Here is a 22,513-nt window from a genome sequence, read left to right on the forward strand (position 1 = left end):
TTAAACATTCTCCTGTGGATAAAACAAACACGTTTTATTTGCCCAGTGATCCCGATTATTAAACCGTTTAAATTATGTCCCTATCACAATGTATGGCGACAGTATATTATTTTGAAATATAAGTGGTTATTTTTCTGTTTGTTCTGGCCATAATTATAAGCCCCTATGTAATAAATTAAAATTAATTTTCCCCCATAAAATATAGAATAAAAAAAGCTGAGTCCCTAAGGCAACTATTTTTTTTTTTTTTAAGCTGATTTTTTTTTACAAGTGTTTATTTTTGGGGGGGGAGGGTTGGAAGTGTAATTTTATTAATGATGTGTATATACTTGAAAATGTATGTATTTTGTAGGTGTAATATACTTTTTGGCCACAAGATTTATTTAACTGTTACATTTCCTGTTTATGTGAATGGACGTAGCCGCTGTTCGCGGTCACGTCCATTCACTCCAGGCACTGCGATTGGGTAGAGGACCGTTCGGTCTTCTTCCCCAATCACCCAGCACGGGATCCCGACGGTAATGGCGGCGGTAGCGGCGCACACACGGCGGTAGCAGCGGTGGGAATGCGTGACGTATTAAAACGTCATGTTGCCGTTAATAGCTGTAAGCATGACGTTTTAATACGATAGGATGTCGGTAAATGGTTAAATGCATACCCATGCCGTCTGCTCAGGGTCCCTTTAAAAAAGAAGGTATTTGCAATAATTCAGCTTTAAAGGGAAGGTTCAGGGAGGGGATTAAAAAATTAAAATAAATTTCCACTTACCTGGGGCTTCCTCCAGCCCGTGGCAGGCAGGAGGTGCCCTCGCCGCCGCTCCGCAGGCTCCCGGTGGTCTCCGGTGCCCGACCCGACCTGGCCAGGCCGGCGGCCAGGTCGGGCTCTTCTGCGCTCCATTTCCTGGCACTTCTGCGTCCCACGCCGGCGCGCTGATGTCATCGGACGTCCGCCGGGCTGTACTGCGCAGGCGCAGTAGTTCTGCGTATGCGCAGTACAGCCTGGCGGACGTCCGATGACGTCAGCGCGCCGGCGTGGGACGCAGAAGTGCCAGGAAATGGAGCGCAGAAGAGCCCAACCTGGCCGCCGGCCTGGCCAGGTCGGGTCGGGCACCGGAGACCACCGGGAGCCTGCGGAGCGGCGGCGAGGGCACCTCCTGCCTGCCATGGGCTGGAGGAAGCCCCAGGTAAGTGGAAATTTATTTTTATTTTTTTAATCCCCTCCCTGAACCTTCCCTTTAAGTGTGTAACTGTGGTAACCCACAATGCACCACTGCCTGAATATGCAAATTATCTCTTTATGCACCTAAAGCCAGGCCTACACCCAGAACCGCTGGTGTATAGAAAGTCTACAGCTCATACATTTTACAGAGCCTCATCAACCCAACATGCAAACAGCCTACCGTATTTTGACTTTTGGTCCTCATCAATGCATGGCAAGTATTGATATGGCTCTATGGGATAGGTCTTGGACCAGTACAACAGAGTATATCATAGTTGGTCATACATTGTATATTTATAGACGCATTTACTGGGACCTGAGGACTGAGGTATATCCAGAGGTTTACTATATCAGAGTTTACTATAATGAGATTCTACTGTATCATATAAAAGCAATAACCAAAATATTAAAGGAAAGCTGAAGTAAGAGTGATATGGAGGCTGCCATAACTATTTCCTTTAAGTAATACCAGTTGCCTGGCTATCCTGCTGATCCTCTGCCTCTAATACATTTAGCCATAGACCCTGAACAAGCATGCAGCAGATCGGGTGTTTCTGACATTATTGTCAGATCTGATTAGATTAGCTGCATGCTTGTTTCTGGTGTGATTCACACACTACTGCAGCCAAATAGATCAGCAGTGCTTCCGGGCAACTGGTATTGTTAAACAGAAAATAAATAATGGCAGCCTTTATATTCTTCTGTTTAGTTGTCCTTTAACCACTCTGCGACCGCCTAACGCCGATCAGCGGCCGCAGAATGGCTCACCCAGGACCACCTAACGCTAATTGGCATCAAGTGCTAGGGGCAGAGACTAGAAGGGAATGCTCGCTGCTCCCTGCTGAGAAACAGAGCGGAGATCACTCCGTGACCAGCCTGCAAGCCGCGATCATGGCTAGCAGGCTGTTATAAAAAGAAAACAGCCGTTATTTATATGTACAGCGCTGCCATTTCCTGCAGTGCTTTATGGGGACAGCACTGTCACTGAGCTGTCCCCTCGAGTGGCTCACAAGATGATCGCCTCTCAAAGGCTAATGCCTGGGGGGAGGGAGGGATGCTAGGAATAAAAATTTAAAGTAAAATAAACTATTTTATTAAAATAAATGAACAATAAAATTATTAAAAAAGAAAAAAAAAAGAGAAAGGTCACAGCGGCAATCAGATGCCACCAACGGAAAGCTCTGATGTTGGCAAAAAAAAAGGAGGGCAGATGCATTTGTGTGCTACATCGTATGGCCCTGCTGCAGCAAACCGTTAAAGCTGCAGAGGGCTGAATTGTAAAAAATAGCCTGCCTGGTCACTTTGGGGGTGCAAGCCTGAGGTCAGCTGATAGAGCGGTGTCAGCTGACATTACAGCTGACACCTAGGCAGGGCCTTGCTGTGTGATTGGACGTGTGGACAGCCACTGATTGGGTGATGAATTGTATTTAAATCTGTAGAGTGCTCCCAGTCATCGCCCGTGATAAGCATAGCGCACTCAATTGTTAATGATACAATGGATATTGACCTTGGCTTGTATTTGACTATCCTTGTATGTTGTGATTAACCTCTGCTTCATTACAGGAAATCCTTGTTTGCTGCCTGGATACTCTTGCTTGCTGCCTGGACCGACCTCTGCTAGTTACTGAATACCCTTGCTTGCCGCCTGGACCGACCATTGCCTGTTATTGGATACCTCTTGCATGCTACCTGAACTGGACGATAAGTATACTACAAATATCCCTGTCAGTCAGTTGAACAAACTTGCATGCAGTCTCAAATAAACAATATCACATACTGCCTGGAACATCTGTTACCTGTCGAATAACTTTGCATGCTAATAGGAACTGTGTCATAACATGCATCATCTATCACCTGTTGCATAATACTGAATGCAGACTTGCATGAACTATTCCATAATCTGGATCATCCACTACCTGTTGAATAACTTTGTATGAATATTTGCCTGAACTGTCTCATACCTGGTTTACCCATTGCCTGAACCTTGCCTGTGAATCTGCACTCGCTATCTCTGCCATTACTGACAACGACGCTGATTGCCTCATCCCTCTGAACCAAGGTAATAACCCTGTGTGATACTGCTGTACTGTGTTACTAGCCTCATTAGGGTTCTAACAGGTTACTCCTCTCTACCTCAGTCTGTATGCCTCGCACGTTAAGACCTGGGGGTAACCATAGTCAGGAGACAACTAACGTGTCCTGTTCACGCGGGGGCTTGTCTATAGGTGATGTGGGCCGGGCTCAGAGCCACCGTAATAGATTGGAGCATAGAGACTAAGGGCTGGTGCACACCAAAACCCGCTAGCAGATCCGCAAAATGCTAGCAGATTTTTAAACGCTTTTTTTTATTTTTATGAGGCGTTTTGCTAGCGTTTTGCGGATTGCTGCTGCGGTTTTCAGTATAGTAGATTTCATATATTGTTACAGTAAAGCTGTTACTGAACAGCTTCTGTAACAAAAACGCCTGCAAAACCGCTCTGAAGTGCCGTTTTTCAGAGCGGTTTGCGTTTTTCCTATACTTAACATTGAGGCAGAAACGCACCCGCAATCCAAAAAATGCCTCACCCAGGCATTTTTCGTTTCTGCAAAACGCCCCCCGCTCTGGTGTGCACCACCCCATTGAGATACATTGACCAAGCAGATCCGCAGCCGCAAGCGGATCTGAAAACGCCCAAAAAGCCGCTCGGTGTGCACCAGCCCTAAGGGCTGGTGCACACCAAAACCCGGTAGCAGATCCGCAAAACGCTAGCAGATTTTTAAACGCTTTTTTTTATTTTTATGAGGCGGTTTGCTAGCGTTTTGCGGATTGCTGCTGCGGTTTTCAGTATAGTAGATTTCATATATTGTTACAGTAAAGCTGTTACTGAACAGCTTCTGTAACAAAAACGCCTGCAAAACCGCTCTGAAGTGCCGTTTTTCAGAGCGGTTTGCGTTTTTCCTATACTTAACATTGAGGCAGAAACGCATCCGCAATCCAAAAAATGCCTCACCCAGGCATTTTTCGTTTCTGCAAAACGCCTCCCGCTCTGGTGTGCACCACCCCATTGAGATACATTGACCAAGCAGATCCGCAGCCGCAAGCGGATCTGAAAACGCCCAAAAAGCCGCTCGGTGTGCACCAGCCCTTAGGGCTGGTGCACACCAAAACCCGCTAGCAGATCCGCAAAATGCTAGCAGATTTTTAAACGCTTTTTTTTATTTTTCTATGGCGTTTTGCTAGCGTTTTGCGGATTGCTGCTGCGGTTTTCAGTATAGTAGATTTCATATATTGTTACAGTAAAGCTGTTACTGAACAGCTTCTGTAACAAAAACGCCTGCAAAACCGCTCTGAAGTGCCGTTTTTCAGAGCGGTTTGCGTTTTTCCTATACTTAACATTGAGGCAGAAACGCATCCGCAATCCAAAAAATGCCTCACCCAGGCATTTTTCGTTTCTGCAAAACGCCTGCCGCTCTGGTGTGCACCACCCCATTGAGATACATTGACCAAGCAGATCCGCAGCCGCAAGCGGATCTGAAAACGCCCAAAAAGCCGCTCGGTGTGCACCAGCCCTCAGTGAGGACATAACCTGTCAAGCCTTACAGATACTCCATCATTGGCGGTTTCCCATGCCGAACCTAACCAGCAAGGAAAGTATGTCTAATGCTTTCCACTCTCTCCCCTTTGACTTTTGAAAAGGTATAAAGACAAGTTAGAGCCCATTCACACTCGAGCGATTAGAAGGCTTTTACCGCTAATCGCCAGTGATCACTATCACTTTATAAAGCGCTAGTGCAATTAAAAGTTTATGGCACTGATCTCACTCCCACGATCGCTGGTGATTCGAGAGTATCGGCAAACGAGGTGCATGTAGCGCTTTTAGGCAATATTTAAGCAATCAGAATTCTAATGTTAAAGAAATGCGAATCACTATGGGCTCTATTCATAAAACCTTACCGCAAGTTTTCCGCTCAAAACAGCGGATTTTCCCGTCCATTTAGCAAAGTGGGCATTCATAAAAGCTGTTCCTGCATGAAAATCTACAATCCCCCAGCAGAGCGAGAAATTTTCGCCTTCTCCAGTGTTTTTCTAGATTTATCTAGAAAAAAGTAACAAAATGGCCATTCATAAAGATTAGAGGAAGCGGTATGTGGACGGGAAATACCGCTTCCTCTGATTTTGCGGATTACATACAAGTGAATGGGACAGACCTCCCAGAGAGAGCAGCGCACGGAGGGACTCTGCCGGCTGAAGTGTTTCCGCATGCCTTCCAACAGCTTACCGCCAGCCTTCAGCGGGAGATCTCCGCTCTTGCATCGCAGCTTTCAAGATTTTTTTGAACGACCACCCAGAAGTGTAAAATACCGCTGCGGTATTTTACCTCTACGAGTATTTACGCCACAAGTTTTTTATGAATAGAGCCCTATCTCTCAAAAATTGCAAAAAAGTACACTGAAAAAATACGTTAAAATAATAACCGCCGCAAAATGATACGGCGCGGGTCATGTAGTTTGGCCAACGTCATCAGGACGGTACTATGCAGTAGTTCTGCGCCTGCCCAGTACCATCCTGATGACGTCGGCCGGACCACGTGACCCGCGCCGTAGAGGCGACCCGGAACCCGACTTGGTGAGGTCGGCTGCGCCAGGGGAGAAGATTGGGAGCCTCCGGAGGTGCGGTGAGGTGCACAGGACGGCTGCCACGGGCTGCAGGAAGCCCCAGGTAAGTGGATCTTTGTGGCTTTTTTTTTTACCTTGGACACTCACTTTAAGGCCTGTTAACAAGTTAGATTAAACTAATTAAGCTAACTAGTTAAGTTGTTGAGATTACATTATTATGATTTTAACAAGCATGGCTTGCAGACCTCCTCCCCCCCCCCTCACACACTTTTGGGAAGCGTGGCCCCACAACCCCTCCAACAAGTGTGAGCAGCCTCAACTCTATCAAGTGTAGCCCCGCAATCCCACAACAAGCGTGGTCTTGCAAACCTCCTCCATTTTAAAGGACCACTATCGCGAAAATCATAACATTTAATATGCATTTAAACACATATAAATAAGAAGTAAATTTCTTCTAGAGTAAATTGAGCCATAAATTACTTTTCTCCTATGCTGCAGTCACTTACAGTAGGTAGTAGAAATCTGGCAGAACCAACAGGTTTTAGACTAGATCATCTCCTCATAGGGAATCTCATGTTTTTTTTTCGTTACAAAAGCAATCAGGGCCCGCTTCCAGTGGAGTGGAAACTTCTCCGAATCTGCAGAATTTCCCCGCAGGCAAATCGTGCGGGGAAACTCTGCCATAGAAAACTATGGCGCCGCCGGCCGAATCGCTTACCCTAGCGATTCGGCTGACACTGCCCACAGTTTTTGCTCGGGAGACTGCGAATCCCATAGCTGTGCATGGCACTGCTTCTGGAATTTGCCTGCGTTCCCGCAGACCCGGAAGTGCCACCGCGCATCTCACTTACGCGTGCGGCACAAGTGGAAACGGGCCCTCAGTGAAAGGCAATTGCACCATCCAACTGCCAAAAAAAGTGTGCAGGGAGCAGGGAAGCTGGCCAGCATCTGTTTATAAATCTTTTTCAAGTAGTGTCTTTATAAAGAATAAAGGACATGCTGAGGATTCCCCTATAGAGAGATGGGCTAGCCCAAAGCCTGTTGCTTCTGTCAGATTTATACTACCTGCTGTAAGCGACTGCAGCATAGGAGAAAAATAATTCATGGCTCATTTTACTCTAGAAACTCTGCATACTCCCGCTTCCCACAAGCGTGGCCCCGCAGCCTCCTGCTTCCCACAAGCGTGGCCCCGCAGCCTCCCGCTTCCCACAAGCGTGGCCCCGCAGCCTCCCGCTTCCCACAAGCGTGGCCCCGCAGCCTCCCGCTTCCCACAAGCGTGGCCCCGCAGCCTCCCGCTTCCCACAAGCGTGGCCCCGCAGCCTCCCGCCTTCCACAAGCGTGGCCCCGCAGCCTCCCGCCTTCCACAAGCGTGGCCCCGCAGCCTCCCGCCTTCCACAAGCGTGGCCCCGCAGCCTCCCGCCTTCCACAAGCGTGGCCCCGCAGCCTCCCGCCTTCCACAAGCGTGGCCCCGCAGCCTCCCGCCTTCCACAAGCGTGGCCCCGCAGCCTCCCGCTTTCCACAAGCGTGGCCCCGCAGCCTCCCGCTTTCCACAAGCTTGGCCCCGCAGCCTCCCGCTTTCCACAAGCTTGGCCCCGCAGCCTCCCGCTTTCCACAAGCTTGGCCCCGCAGCCTCCCGCTTCCCACAAGCGTGGCTCCGCAGCCTCCCGCTTCCCACAAGCGTGGCTCCGCAGCCTCCCGCTTCCCACAAGCGTGGCCCCGCAGCCTCCCGCCTTCCACAAGCGTGGCCCCGCACCCTCCCGCCTTCCACAAGCGTGGCCCCGCACCCTCCCGCCTTCCACAAGCGTGGCCCCGCACCCTCCCGCCTTCCACAAGCGTGGCCCCGCAGCCTCTCGCTTTCCACAAGCGTGGCCCCGCAGCCTCTCGCTTTCCACAAGCGTGGCCCCGTAGCCTCCCGCTTCCCAAAAGCGTGGCTCTGCATCCTCCCACTTTCCACAAGCGTGGCCCCGCAGCCTACCGCCTTCCACAAGCGTGGTCCCGCAGCCTCCCGCTTCCCACAAGCGTGGCCCCACAGCCTCCCACTTTCCACAAGCGTGGCCCTGCAGCTCCCCACTTTCCACAAGCGTGGCCCCGCAGCCTCCCGCTTTCCACAAGCGTGGCCCCGCAGCCTCCCGCTTTCCACAAGTGTGGCCCCGCAGCCTCCCGCTTTCCACAAGTGTGGCCCCGCAGCCTCCCGCTTTCCACAAGCGTGGCCCCACAGCCTCCCGCTTTCCACAAGCGTGGCCCTGCAGCTCCCCACTTTCCACAAGCGTGGCTCCGCAGCATCCCGCTTTCCACATGCGTGGCCCCACAGTCTCCCACTTTCCACAAGCGTGGCCCTGCAGCTCCCCACTTTCCACAAGCGTGGCTCCGCAGCCTCCCGCTTTCCACAAGCGTGGCCCTGCAGCTCCCCACTTTCCACAAGCCATGCAACACACTTCTTAACAACATCAAAACCACCTCCCCCCCCCCTTTTTTTTTCAAGCACCCCCTTTCCAAAACAAGTGTGCACCCCTCTTATATGAAGCTGTCAGCGCAGCTATGACATCTCTTTCTAGTAATGTCCCCCATAAACAGTGCTGTGCAGTGATGCCAGTGTAGTCAGAATAACACCACCATACTTACCAGCATCACATGACTTCTCTCCCCCAAACTGATGCCAATATCCTCCATGAACTTGGAACTCCCGCGCCGGGCCGGGACTACATAGCTTACTTCGGTAAATTGGTTGCTGTTAGTATCCATCCGCCACTGGCAGAGGGGAGGGAGGAATAGAAGAATTGCGTTGCCCTGCGGGGCGACTGGAAAACCGGGACTAATTTCACGCGTGAGTGGCAGAAATGAAAGGGACCCCTAGAAGAGTCCTCATAGACCCGTGGTGGCTGTACGTATATGTATCTAGTGGTATTATCTGGCGTCATACCATTATCATTAGCGTCTGACATCTCTACATGTCTCCGCCCACAGCCCTCTGGCCCGCCCATCGCACTCTGCACCCCGGCTGTACCGGGAAAGTTTGCTTGTCTCACGTGTCTGCAGAATCGCTATGAAGAATTTGCTACTGAACTCCATAGTGGCGGTGTGCCCCCCGGGACAGGGCATCGGAAAGGCAGGCACTCTGCCCTGGCCATATCTCAAGTATGTATTCTGGGTGACCCAACTGGACGGTACGGAATAATAACACAGCTGCTGTTACTGACAGTACAGCCAGAGGTCTGTGTATTGTACTGTGTACTGGCTGATGCTTCACTAGGCGCGATGACTGAAACATCCTGCTTGATATACTAAAATTAAATGCTGGCTGGCTATGATTGGATAATAAATGAGCCTGATGGCTAAACTCATAAAGAGGGCTGGGGAAAGGATTGTGAATCTGTAGTTGCATGGTTGCTGTTACAGGGGGACTGCCTGGTGAAGGTAAGCATTATTTCTGCATAAAATCATTCTGCATAATTACGATGTTAAAGTGTTAAGAAGGAACTGTAACCAAAATAACATGAATAAAATAGCTTTTTTTTTTTTCATTCAGTGTAAAATAAAATTTCCTCTCCTTTATTTACTTTCTGAAATGTATCACAGGCAGCAACATCTTTAGTACCAGTCTACTTTAAGGGACTCAGCAGGAAACCTCATAGGAAAATTCTGCTGTGATTGGGTGGAAGGCTCTGTCTTGGACTGTTAGGGTTCACATTTGGTTGTAGTAAACTACCCCTACACTATTAGGCCAATCACAACGCTTTATGCTGTAGAGTGTGCTGTGATTTTAGAACTGAACCCTATGAGGTTTCCTGCTGGGTCCCCCTAAACTAGACTAGCACCGCATACCTCCCAACTTTTTGAGATGAGAAAGAGGGACACTTAAGCCACGCCCCTGTCACGCATACCATAAAGATTTCATAAGAAATATGTTTTATAATACAAACCACACTGGTCCTTTCTATCCTGGTTCATTTTTCTTCATATTAACATTTTAAAATTAGTAATATATCAATTTAAAGCATTGGAATAAAGTTTAGAGTCAATCAAACACATTTTTAGTAGAGAAATATATATATTTACATAGAGGGACAAAGTCCTGAAAGAGGGACAAATGAGAAGGAAAGAGGGACGGGGCTCCCAAAGAGGGACTGTCCCTCCAAAAGAGCGACAGTTGGGAGCTATGGCACCGTGATCTTTGCAGAATGTTCGCAAGGCTAGAGACACACTAGAAATCACAAAGCACAATTGCTAGCGGTTTGTGTAAGCCCTTTGTAGGCGATTTTATGGTGATTACATTGACTCGTATGCGATATATTTGAGCCCAAACGCTCACAAATGCTGCATGTCCTGTGTTTGTGATTTCCAAAATCGCAAGCACTCAAAGGGGGCACTACATCATAGACTTGCATTATTAAAGGACTCATCAGGCAAAGTTATATGAAAGCTGATTTACTCACCTGGGGGGGGGGGGGTCTTTCTCCAGCCCCTTGCAGCTGTCTGTCCCACGCTGACAGCTTCGTTCACAGCCGTCGGCCCAGGGTCCCTGCACGGTGCAGAAGACGACCTCGAGGTCCTACTTACTGCGCCTGTGTGAAGGGCCGCTGTCAATCAAATCCATGTTGTCCGTGGCGCAGGTGCAGAACTACTGCACCTGCACAGTAATGTGATTGGGTGGACAGCATCCTCTTGAACCACTAGGTTTCAGATAGGTAGTAGTAATATTCAATAATTACCCATTTTTCTAAAGAATCTGCCACAGAGCCACTGCCTCTGGCATGCGTCCCACAGCTTCGGCACAGAGCCCCCGCCGCAGAACACACACGCCCCCTACGAGTTCAGTAAGGAGCAGTAGTAATATGCACGTGAAGCAGCTGTGTCCACGCTGTGTATATTGCTAGTGCCTTTTAGATGTATAGATACGCTCACACTATTTGGCCATTTAGAACGTGTCAAGTTGTAGACGTTGCTGTAATTGGGGAACTGTTCCGTCTGGGCTTTCTTGATGGGTCACCGCCCTAAAACCATACTAGCTCCGCCCTTTTCCCCTGGCTGCATTTCCAATCATGTTTTCGGATTGCCTCAATTTGTCAATCGTAATTAACATGTTAATTGTGGTGCCCCTTTCACTCTGATTCGCTTCGTTCTCTGCATAATCGCTAGTGCGTTGCATTCTGCTAAGATACACATTACCTACATTTGTCGGTTTTTTGCCCTGTCATTAATATGTTTTCAGATCTACCTTTGATTTCTTTATTTCAGGAATGAATGTAAGCATTTTCAAAGACTGACAATGACACCAACAACAGAAGGTATTGGTCAACGTTATATAGTTTTATCAGAAAAATACTGCAAAAATACTTATTTTTTTTAAATAAAAATCATATTTTGTTGTCTTCCCCATGGATGCAATTTTACCAGGCTCTTTTTACATCAGTTAGGTCTCTGCAGAGTGTCAACTAATGGTAGGCGGGGGTGATGGTCATTGGCTAGCAAGCAGTGTGTACACATGAGACTCTTCAGACCCAAAAATGATCTATAAAGATCATTTTCAGCCAGCAGTCTTGGAATGATTGCTGTAAAGACATGCTGTTTGGTTCCCTGCATGTCAGGTTCTATGGCAGAGGTGTCCACAATTTTTCGGATTGCGAGCTACATCAAAAATTAGTAATTGAAAATGGTTTACCAGGTAGAATCTACCTACAGATACCAGCTACAACTGTAGCACATGTAAATCACATGGACAAGCAATATGGGATCTACCCAGAAGTCCTTTAAAAATCTACTGGTTAGATCACGATCTAACCAGTAAGCACCCCTGCTCTATGGGATGGAGGGCAGCTGAGTAAACAGTAGAGGTGGCCTGAACAGTTCCCGACAAACTTGGGCTATTTGCCATAAGCATTTAACGCAACATTTTTTGAAGAAAAAAAATTTGCGTTTGCTTTTTACATTAAAGTCAATGGCAGCTGACTTTAGTGTTAATAGCAAAGCTCCCTTACGTGCTAGAAACACCAAATGTGCAGGTTATGTGAAGGAGAACAGTAGGTACAAAAGGGAAAAAAATATCAAAAAGACCTTTTATAGTTTTTGAGAAAATCGATTTAAAATTTCTCATCCTGAGTGTGGGAAATGTTTCCACTGCCAATGTTAAAATTAGTGGAAACCAGTAACAGTTACTGCAGTAAATTGACAGATAATGTATTAACGTATATAAATGTATTTATTTTATACATCTTTAGAGTGTGGGAAATATACCAAAAAAAAGATGTGGGGTCCCCCCCTTCTGAGTCTCTTAAACCCCTTGTCCCTCATGCAGGCTGGGATAGCCAGAATGCAGAGCCCCGGCCACGTGGGGCTTCGCAACCTGAGCTATACCAGCCCGCATGGTTCATGGTATGAGGGGCGGCCAAGCCCGTCCCCGTCCCCCAGTGCCCTGGTCCAATCCAACGGGACAAGGGACTCTTCCCCACCACCGGTGCCACAGGAAGAGATAAGGTTGATGATGCCCTGGGGGGGGGGGGGGGTTCATGGTAGGTCTGTGGAGTCGGAGTGGGAGCCTTGGAGCCGCGGCTGCTACTTGTTTAGTACTGAAAGTGCAAAATGGTGCACAGGTAAGATAAATGGATATCAAGGCACATATAACTTGCTGTGCAACAGTCCTAGCACAAGCTGGGCTGAGAGTGAGGGCTCGTTTCCACTATAGCGATTCCGCATGCGTTGTCCGCATGCGGATTCGCACAGCCAATACAAGTGCATGGGCCTGTTTCCACTTGTGCGTTGTACGGAGCGTTTTTGTGTGCGGGGAAAATCTGCATGGCAGAGCCGTCAGAATTCGCTCCCCGCACACCGCAAAGCGAATCGCATACAATGTATCTAATAGGGAAATCGCATGCGATTTTGGCATGGGTTTTTCCCCGCGATTTCGCATGCGATTTCGCATAGGAGGTGATGTTAATTTACACAGGCAGTGACATGGTTAAAATCGCCCACCTACTACCCTATGCGAAATCGCATGCGAAATCGCGTGAAAAAACGCATGCAAAATCGCACCCGCATGCGATTTCGTCTGCGGTGATTTCCCGGCGATTCCGCACCGCACAAGTGGAAATGCAGCCTTAAGGTGCCCATATACTGGTCGACTAGTAACAACCAGTCAACCAGTATATGGGCACCTTTAAGGTGCATAAACACATCAGACTATAGTCTTTGGAAAATAAAAGATCACAGACCAATCTTACCACCCTTCATGTAGTATGAGAGCCATACTCTACACAGTCTTTTCTATGGAGCTGAACTCCCCATCAGACAGAAATCTTTGCAAGATGCTGCACACAAACATGCTGCACACACTCAAAAGATCAGTATCTGCAAAAGATCTGTTCCTGCCAAAAATCCATTCCTGCAAATTGCAATGATAGTCTATGAGATCTGCAGATCATCATACACACATGATTTAACTGACATTCATCTGCAGATCAAGCAATCATCCACAGATCTTAAAATCCATCCTGGTGGATCTGATCTGCAGATGAATGTCAGTTAAATCATGTGTGTATGATGATCTGCAGATCTCAATTTTCAGGAATGGATTTTTGGCAGGAACAGATCTTTTGAGTGTGTGCAGCATATTGCAAAGATTTTTTTTCTGATGGGGAGTTCAGCTCCATAGAATAGACTGTGTAGGTATGGCTCTCATACTGCATGGAAGGGGGTAAAATTGGTCTGTGATCTTTCATTTTCCAAAGACTATAGTCTGATGTGTGTATGCGCCTTTATTCTCAGCCCAAGCTTGTGCTAGGCCTGTTGCTCAGCAAGTCATGACATCACTGTGCTGGGTGAGGCTGAAGGAATTACCACATCGCAAGGGGTTGCATTAAATAGGTAATGTGATCAGCTGCTTAGGGAGCGAGCAAAGCCTCTATAGCGGCTACTAATAGTTTTTTTAACTTGTTATACCGCTTAGTGAATTAACCCCGTGTATCCACTGCCTGCATTTTGACACTACTGGCCAGTGGACTGAGAAAGGATAGGTTTAAGACTGCAGTGTTTTTCCGAAGGCCAGTCACATTTTCTGTTACTGTGCAAATGCTGCAAGCATTTTCCCGGACAGTGAATTCAGTTTCCATCTATTTGATGACTGTCGCTGGGCTGCAATGGACCCTGCGTTATGATTGGTGTGTTGAAGTGGAGTGCACCACTCATGTCTAATGTGAACGGACCTCTACTGGTGCACTTCTGCTTGAGCATTAGATGGCTGATAGCTTTTCATGAAGGAATTAGTCATGTGTCTACATGCATTTGGTACCAAGTGTTTCCCATTGCCCAGCGGGTGGCCCAATACAACTAACGGCAATAGAGTCACAACCTGCAGCTGCCTGTGTGAAACGGACATTTAAATGATTACATTTATCACAGGTGGTGACATCTTTGCTGCTTTCAAGGAGTATCACTACAATTCTTTTGTTTGTTCTTTAGTGAGCAGAAATAACACCTGGTCCCCCAGAGTGCACTGGGAGGAAACAGCTGCATAATTAAATAGCCTAGGCTAAATATCATGTGGAGGGTGGGGTTATATACCAATATCCAACAATGTATACATATGGGAAAAAATAGGTATCCTGAATAATGTGCCGCCTTCTACTGTATGTCTTTGCAGTGCCCAATACTTATTTTATTGGGTGTTTATTTTTCAGTTGTAGCAATGTACAAAATTGCCACTAGATGGCCGCACAACAGAAGGTTGATCTGAAATCTATAGCAGTGTTTCTCAACATTTTATTGGTATGTACCCCTTTTAAAACCCTGTACTCACCAAGTACCCCCTAGCATAGTAAACATTATCACAAGTAGCCCTTGACAAATATATATTTAATCGTAGTTAATGGTTTAACTGGTTCTAAACCATTTCCAAGTATTTATTATTGCTTTTAATTAGCTAAAATACTAATTTGGTGTTGTTAAAATAAGATTTATAATTTTCTAAAACTCTACATTTGTTATTCTTGGTTAAGTTTATCAAGCCTGAGTACCCCCTGGAACCATCAGAAGTACCCCCTGGGGTACGCGTACCACGTGTTGAGAACCTATGATCTATAGTACCGTATGTGTGTCAGAGATCCAGGTAACAAGCTCTGTGTTTTCATTCCAACAGGCAAGCAAAATGTAGTGATTATGGGCAGGAAAACCTGGTTCTCTATTCCAGAGAAGAATCGACCGCTGAAGGGAAGACTAAACTTTGTTCTAAGCAGAGAGCTCACGTAAGTGAAATTCATATATGTGTGATCCTCAATGATGCAATGGATAGGTCAACAGTTAGTGTTAGCCACATGCCATTTTTTAGGGTTAAAGGAATGGAATTGGACTAGGTATTAAAGAGAACCTGAGATAAGAAAAAAAAAAATCATACTTACCTGGGGCTTCCTCTGGCCTGATCGCTCCCTCGATGCCATCCTCCGCCTCATGGATCTTCCGTAAGGGCTCCCAGTATCTTGGGCCAGTTGGGGCTTTCTGCGCATGCCCCGGCGCGCTCCCGTCACCGGGAGCTCTCTGAGCCTGAGCAATACTACTTCGCAGGCCCAGAACTCACCTGGCCGCAGGAGCGAGACGGGGAAGTGGCCGCACTCCCCATGTGCTGACTGGCTGAAGATACTTCAACCCCTTAGAGCTCTTTAACATCTGCCAACGCGTGTAGGAGCCGTTCTCCTGCGCGCGTTGAATAGCCTGTGGAGTGTCGTCAGGATGCTGCAGTGCACCGCAATCAGTGGCGGTAGTAATCGACTAACCCGACAGGAAAACGCCGGCTCCAAACGATTGAAAGCTCCCAGGTGCGTCGTATGGCAACGCATTGAAACGCAGTGTCGGGTGTGAAAGGTAAAATGAGTCTATGGACTTTCATTTTACCTTGGTTAACGCAAAGTTTTGACTTTGCGTTTAAACTCAGCAAATAAGCTCTAGTGTGAAAGAGCCCTTACGGTCGACGCATGAGGCAGAGGACGGCATCAAGGAGCGATCAGGCCAGAGGGGGCTGGAGGAAGCCCCAGGTATGTAATGACTTTTTTTTTTTTCTTGTCATCTCAGTCTCCCTTTAAAATAGCGGGTAACATTTGCATATTTATCTCATTCAAATGTTTTGTCTTTCTAATATCATCAGCTTTAGATGCTTCAGAAAAAAGACAACTAAGTACTAAGGAATGCCTAATTGGAGCTCCTTATCACAGTAGGAAGTGTCGCAGTCCATACAGTAAAGGTGGGCGTACATTAGGCTGACCATTCGATCATTATAATTGAATCTGATGAAAATTGGTGCCGCCAAAAGCATGCCCAATCAATGATGCGACTAATTTCGGGCGGATTAGACATGCTGCAGTATCTCAGGTCAATGTGTGCGATCAGTAACGACACACGCGACAGCTGGAATCAGAGGGATTGGGAGTTGAGGACTGGGAAGATGCTTCGCTCTGCTCTGTGTATTGGCCTGAATATAAACCATGATTTAAAACAATCTCTGATTTGCATTTGAATATGGTAACTGCAAAAACTAATATAACTAAGGAGATTAAAGAGTACTCGAGCCAAAGCTCAGGTACACAACATTACATACTTAAAGAGAGGGAAGCCTCAGGATCCTATTGAAGCTTCCCTCCCCGCTGTGTTGTCCCCGGGGGGGCTGCGAACCTCTTCTTCTTCATGGGGGTCCGCACTGTAGCTTTCCCAGCCATTCTGCGCATGCGCATTAGGCCAGAGGCGTGGGCTCGAGGGGCTACTGCATAGCCCTGCATCAGGAAGAAGAGCTGCGCGGCCCCGACCTGGATGGGGGCCTCGCTAATCAAGGGGGTTTAGATTGGCGTGGAAAGCGTCTATATATATATATATATATATATATATATATATATATATATATATATATATATATATATATATATATATAATGTATGTATGTAATTTATTTATTTTTTTTTTTAACCTACATGGGGCTTCCTCCATCCCCATCTGCCCGGATCGCTTCCACGCCGCTTTCCTCCACTGCCTGCAGGTTCGGGAACTGGGTCCCCGCACTTGTATGTATAAAATCTTTTTTTTTTTTTTTTTTTTTTTTTTTTTTTTTTTAAGCTCCGAGATCCTTTAACATAGAATGGCCATTTAATGAGCTGTGGTCCATTCTGTGAAGTGGTATGTAATGTTTCTCAGTGTAGTGGGGCTCTGCCATAGCCACACAGAGCAAAAATAAATGTCCTTTTTAATAGAGAGTAATTAGAACCAGTTCACACTAACAGGGCCGGTTTAAGCAACAATGGGGCCCCAGGGCAAAATAAACCTGGGGGGCCCCCCAACATATACCCCGGAACAAAAATCGGAATTAGGGGACCTTTTTTGCAGCTGGTATAGTCAGGGTGTGAAGTCCCAATCGGTCAGAGCTCCACATTCTGGCTATCCCAGCCTGCATGGGGGACAAGGGGTTAAAAAGTTTCAGGAGGGGGGACACCACATAATTTTTTTTTAAAATTCCCACACTAGCGATCCCTGGCCAAAGCGCTGCGGCTGCGTATAGACCCCCTGGAAACCCCGTCAGGAAATTTACTGCGCTTTCGTTTGATACATGTAAAATTACACTACCGTTAGGTTTGCTACTAAAAGTGACATTTACCGCATTTAAAACTATACTTTTTTCCTTCTAAACTTTAAAATCGATTTTCTCAAAAACTATAAGCTCTTTTTGAAACATTGTTTTTTCCTCTTATTCCTAATGATCTCCTTAACATATCCTGCAAATTTAGGGTTTCTAGCATTTAAGGTGGATTTGCTATTAACCATTAAAGTCAACAGGTTTTTAAATGTGTTTGTTTTTTTCCTTTGAAACTTTAAAATCGATTTTCTCAAAAACTATAAGGCCGATTTGCAAAAAAATTTTTTCCTCTTGTAGCCACTGAGGGCCCCTACAAGCTCTGGGGCCCTGGGGCAGCTGCCTCCTTTGCCTTAATGGTAGCGCCGGCCCTGCACACTAAGGTACAACATTCACCCATTTAAATGCCTTGTGAGCACCGCACAGCCGTGTCCAGCACCTCACAGACCTTCTCTCGGCATACAGTATAAAGGGTTGACTCACCGCAGCGTCCGCCCACCTCCTGGCTGGGCACAGCCACCAGTCTCCCTGTCAGCTCACACATTTAGGCCGGCTCATGAATTCCCAGCAGTTCCTCTGTTGGCTCTAGCTAATGACGTAGGCATTCCCTTACACATTGGCTCACAGCTTCCTCCTTGGGCCACCAGGTGTCACCAGAGCGCTAAGATCTGCTAAGTGTGGTATGAAAACAGCAAGCCTGCATAGAGGTGTAATCCAATCCAATTTAATTTTATAAACATGAATACACTCACAATAAATAAGTGATCTCATTTTTTTTTTTTTTTTTTTTACAAATTTTAATGGATTAACTTCTCCAACATGTTATCCCCAAATACTTCCTCAGGACTTATTAATCCACCTCTGTCTTGCCATACATACAACACGTGACCTCCCTTCTTGTTTAAAGTGAGAGGAATATGAAGGCTGCCATATTTATTTCCTTTTGAGCAATACCAGCTGACTTGCATCCTGTGCACCTAGGCTTGGTACATGGTGCACATATCCTATAGAAATGTACATGTAGCAGTATGTGATAAAACATGCCTGAACTAAGAGGGATTTGGAGGCTGACATTTATTTCCTTTGAAACAATTCCTTTTCGCTGGCTGTCCTGCTGACCCAAGGCCCTTATTCAATTCACCTTTTCTCGTAAGTTTTCTCCTAGGAGATAATTTGTCATCTTATTACTACAATTCCACACTTAATTTACTGCAACCTCACTGTGTTCCCCATTCCTTAATTGTGCCATACCAGCTACACTGCAGTGCCACTTTTAAGTAATAAACCTTCATTATCTTTCCATTAAATATTGTCAGAGCTTTCCGTGCCTCCCCCAAATGGACAAAACTCTGCTTACATTTACAATAGGTTCACGCTTGTTTAAAAACATATCCATGGCTCAGTTTTTTGGCCTGGATCAAAAACGGAGCCATGGATACCAATGTTAAAAATAGTGTCAGTCTTCACTGAATTTAAAGACGGATTTGTGTGTGTTCCGGGGGATCCATGCTGAAAAACTGAACGGACAGTACGGATTTGCAGGTTTTTCCTGGACCCCGGATACACGGAGGGGTAGTAAAAACCTATGCAAAACGGGCCTCCATCTACACAGGCAGCTTTGGATACAGAAACGGATCTGTTTCCTGTGTTCCAGCCCTCTCTGCAGGTGGAGAGGGGGCCGCCATGCTGGAAGGGGTAGCATCCAGGAAGGCGGGCTGCGTGCACAGCGGTGGGGAGGGGGGTTGCTCCCCCTCACCTGGGTCCCTGCTTCCCCTCCAGCTAATTTCTTTTAAACCAATGTAGCAGCGAGCAGGGAACTTACTCACTTCCTTGCGTTCCACCGATCACCGCGTCACTTCCTGCAATTCTGCCGTATGAAGTGCAGAGGGCAGCATTGCAGGAAGTGACGTGGCGAGTGGTGGAACTCAAGGAAGTGAGTACATTCGCTACTACATTGATTTTAAAGGAAACTAGCGGGAGGGGGAGTGGGAAAGGGGGGACCCAGGTAAGGGAGGGGAGGCGACACCCCCCCCTCCCCTAGCGCTGTGCACAACGCTGCCCCTCTTCCTGGCTGCTACCCCCTCCAGCATGGTAGCCCCCTCCCCAACCACAGACAGCGCTGGGGATCTGTTTTTTTTACCGCAAACTGATCCGAAACATGCTGCAAAAGGGCAGCACGGAACCGTTCAGGCTCCGGTTTTAGAAAACCGGAGCCCGGACCATGAATTGCGTTCTGCAACCACATCTAGTGTGGCCTTACCCTAACCATCATTGTCTCATACATTATATGTATTGTTATAATTCAAAGATAAAATATTTAAAAGATTTTTTTACTTGAATTTCATAAATGCTACGCTACCCCCATTGGTTCAGTATTCTCCCAGGAAGCACCAGATCGACCAGATCATCTTGTGAGATTTTGCAAACCATATACTCTCATACAGCCTGTGTAATCCTCATATGCCTTCTCTGAATGTCTGATAACAATTAAGACTCCCATCTTTCTTACTTTCACCAGTCTGCATAAACTGTGGGGTGTAAATGCCATTTGTGGTTAGGTTGGCTCAATTTTTAACCTAACAGGCCCATATTCATTAAGGTTTTCTCTTGAGTTATCTCATAGGTGATTATTTTCTTATCCTCTTTAAAACAACTTTTTAGCACTTTGCAATTGAAAAAGTACCAAAAAGTAGTTAAGAAAAGTACTATCAAAATGATTCTAAGTATTTTCTAGCTTGCTGCTGGTTTAACCTCTTTAGCGGTATGCCCGACACTGCCGGGCATACTGCCGGCTGTCCCCAGCAGTCCCCCAGTATAATTTTTATACCGATCGCTGCTAAATTCATTACCCCCCTTAATCCAGCGATCGCGCAGCCTCCCTGCACATCTCCGGTCCTTTCTATGGGGAGGATTGGGTCTACGCATGACATCATGTTCAATTCTCATACAAATTCCACATGAATAAATGAATGGGGCTTTAAATGAACAAATAGTCTTTTATTCTTCCTTTAAAGTTTCTTCCAGATTGTGGACAAACATGCGAGCATAATTTCGGAATTTCCAATTCACAAAAAGACTGCCTGACACGTGTTTCACGGTCAAAGACCGCTTCCTCGGAGGCATACAGTATACACACACATCAATTGTCTATTCTCACAGGATAAAAAATGCAATCTGCTCTGGATAAAAGACTGGTAATCACCGACGGTGTAATGGGTGCTGCAACGCATCCAAGAATGGCAAGAGACGCATAGAGAAGAGCGGAGCTGTCCGGGGAGGCCGCGCCGATCGGTGGATCTAGGCTGGGTAATGTATTTAGCGGCGATCAGGGGGATCAAAAGTAATCAGGGGATACCGGCCACCACTGCTAGCTAGCCTAGTGCTAGCTGAGGCTATTAAAACAATGCGATCTCTAAAAATTATACTGGCGGACTCTCTGCTGCAAACCCTCCTGAGCGGGGTAACGCTCAGGACGTTAAAAGGCATATTATTGACAAGGTGTGAAAAAATCACTTAGGAGAAAACTCGGGAGAAAAAGTGAATTGCATATGAGACATAGGGCCCATATACAATTCACTTTTTCCCCCCGAGTTTTCACCTAAGTGATATTTTCAAACTTGTTAATAAAATCACCTTTTAAATCATTAGCAAGCAATACAATGTTAAAATAGTTGTGATAGTACTTTTCCACCTACTTTTTGGTACTTTTTCAATTGCAATGTTCTGAAAGGTTATTCTAAATACAAGATGAAAAAGTATCTCCTAGGTGAGAACTCTGGCGAAAAACTGAATTGCATATGGGCCATAGTCTTTATGGATTTTATTTCACTACATATGCACCCTACAGGACTAATTAGTGAAAATTTGCCTGTACCGCTATTAAATAGGAACTCCAGTGAAAATAATGTAATAAAAAGTGCTTAATTTTTACAATAACCATGTATAAATGATTTAGTCAGTGTTTGCCCATTGTAATTTCTTTCCTCTCCCTGATTTACATTCTGACATTTATCACATGGTGACATTTTTACTGCTGGCAGGTGATGTCAGTGAAAGGAGATGCTGCTTGCTTTTTTGGCAGTTGCAAACAGCTGTTCGTTCCCACGATGCAACAAGGCTCCCACAGTGTGATGTCAGTACCTCAGTGCTGTGAGGTGCTGACATCACACTGTGGGAGGGGTTTCACCACAAAATTAGCCATACAGAGCCCCCTGATGATCCATTTGGGAAAAGGAATAGATTTCTCATGGGAAAGGGGGTATCAGCTACTGATTGGGATGAAGTTCCATTCTTGGTTACAGTTATTCTGTACAGGGCCGGATTTACCATAAGGCACTGTAGGCACGTGCCTACAGGCGCTTGATGATGGAAAGGTGGCTCACTCCCCTCACCAAGCACCTCCCTTTTTTCCTATGCAGAGTCCTGATGAAAGTATAAATGAGAGGTTACGCACCCTGCTCTCGGTATTCCACTGATGAGCTTTCCCTTCAGTCAGGGGCTCCTCTCGCTACCTAATACTGAGGTTGCTCTAGCTACCTACTTGGGGGCACCTCTAGCTACCTAATATTGAGGGTACTACTGGCTACCTAATACTAAGGGACACCTATAGCTACCTATGACAGGCAGTAAGAGAGAAGTGACAGCTGGGACAGCCAGCACACTTGTGGTGTGGTTCGGCAGGGGTTTGTAGGTTCGGGAAGGGTGAAGTCTAACATGCCAGAACATGTGTGCCTATAGGCACCTGTGAGGTAAATCCAGGCCTGATTCTGTAAGTTGAGTTATGTTCACATCCACATTGGATGGTGCGTTACCCAGGCACTACATCCAGCCTCTCACTCTCCTCAATTAAAGAAGAACTTACTCACCTTTTCAATTCTATATTCTTTTTATTTTTTTTTCCTTCCAAGGTATTCCTACTCATTTCTCTGAGGTGTGAGAGTGAATTGCACCCACTTGGAATACATTCCAGCCTGCAACATTAGCTCTTGGAGGTTATTACCCAACATGATGCCACTTAAGATTATTTCTCTAAATGTTCAGGGGATTAATTTTTCTGTAAAAAGAACTAAAGCATTTAAACACTTCAGATTAATGCACACAAAT

The 22,513-nt window shown here is 46.3% G+C and overlaps 2 protein-coding genes across 5 annotated transcripts in view; one reads left to right on the plus strand and one right to left on the minus strand.

The window, feature by feature from the left end:
• Positions 1–17,981, minus strand: part of MSH3 (mutS homolog 3) — a 246,423-nt gene extending 228,442 nt beyond the window's left edge. Inside the window, exon 1 of one of the 3 annotated variants that reach the window (XM_068247988.1) lies at positions 17,894–17,981. The gene's annotated coding sequence lies outside the window, so the exon portion shown is untranslated. Of the gene's footprint in view, positions 1–2,725; positions 2,760–8,436; positions 8,870–17,893 lie in introns of those variants that run through there. The other 2 variants (XM_068247981.1, XM_068247994.1) reach the window with 2 other exon arrangements.
• DHFR (dihydrofolate reductase) overlaps positions 8,541–22,513 on the plus strand; it is a 76,940-nt gene continuing 62,967 nt past the window's right edge. The window contains exons 1-4 of one of the 2 annotated variants that reach the window (XM_068248009.1): positions 8,541–8,695; positions 8,779–8,949; positions 11,050–11,099; positions 14,942–15,047. In XM_068248009.1, the coding sequence (XP_068104110.1) occupies positions 8,652–8,695; positions 8,779–8,949; positions 11,050–11,099; positions 14,942–15,047 (371 nt within the window). In that variant the 5' untranslated portion in view covers positions 8,541–8,651. The remainder of the gene's footprint in view (positions 8,696–8,778; positions 8,950–11,049; positions 11,100–14,941; positions 15,048–22,513) is intronic. The other variant, XM_068248017.1, reaches the window with a different exon arrangement.

The sequence above is a fragment of the Hyperolius riggenbachi genome, chromosome 1, assembly GCF_040937935.1.
Source record: "Hyperolius riggenbachi isolate aHypRig1 chromosome 1, aHypRig1.pri, whole genome shotgun sequence".
NCBI lineage: Eukaryota > Metazoa > Chordata > Amphibia > Anura > Hyperoliidae > Hyperolius > Hyperolius riggenbachi.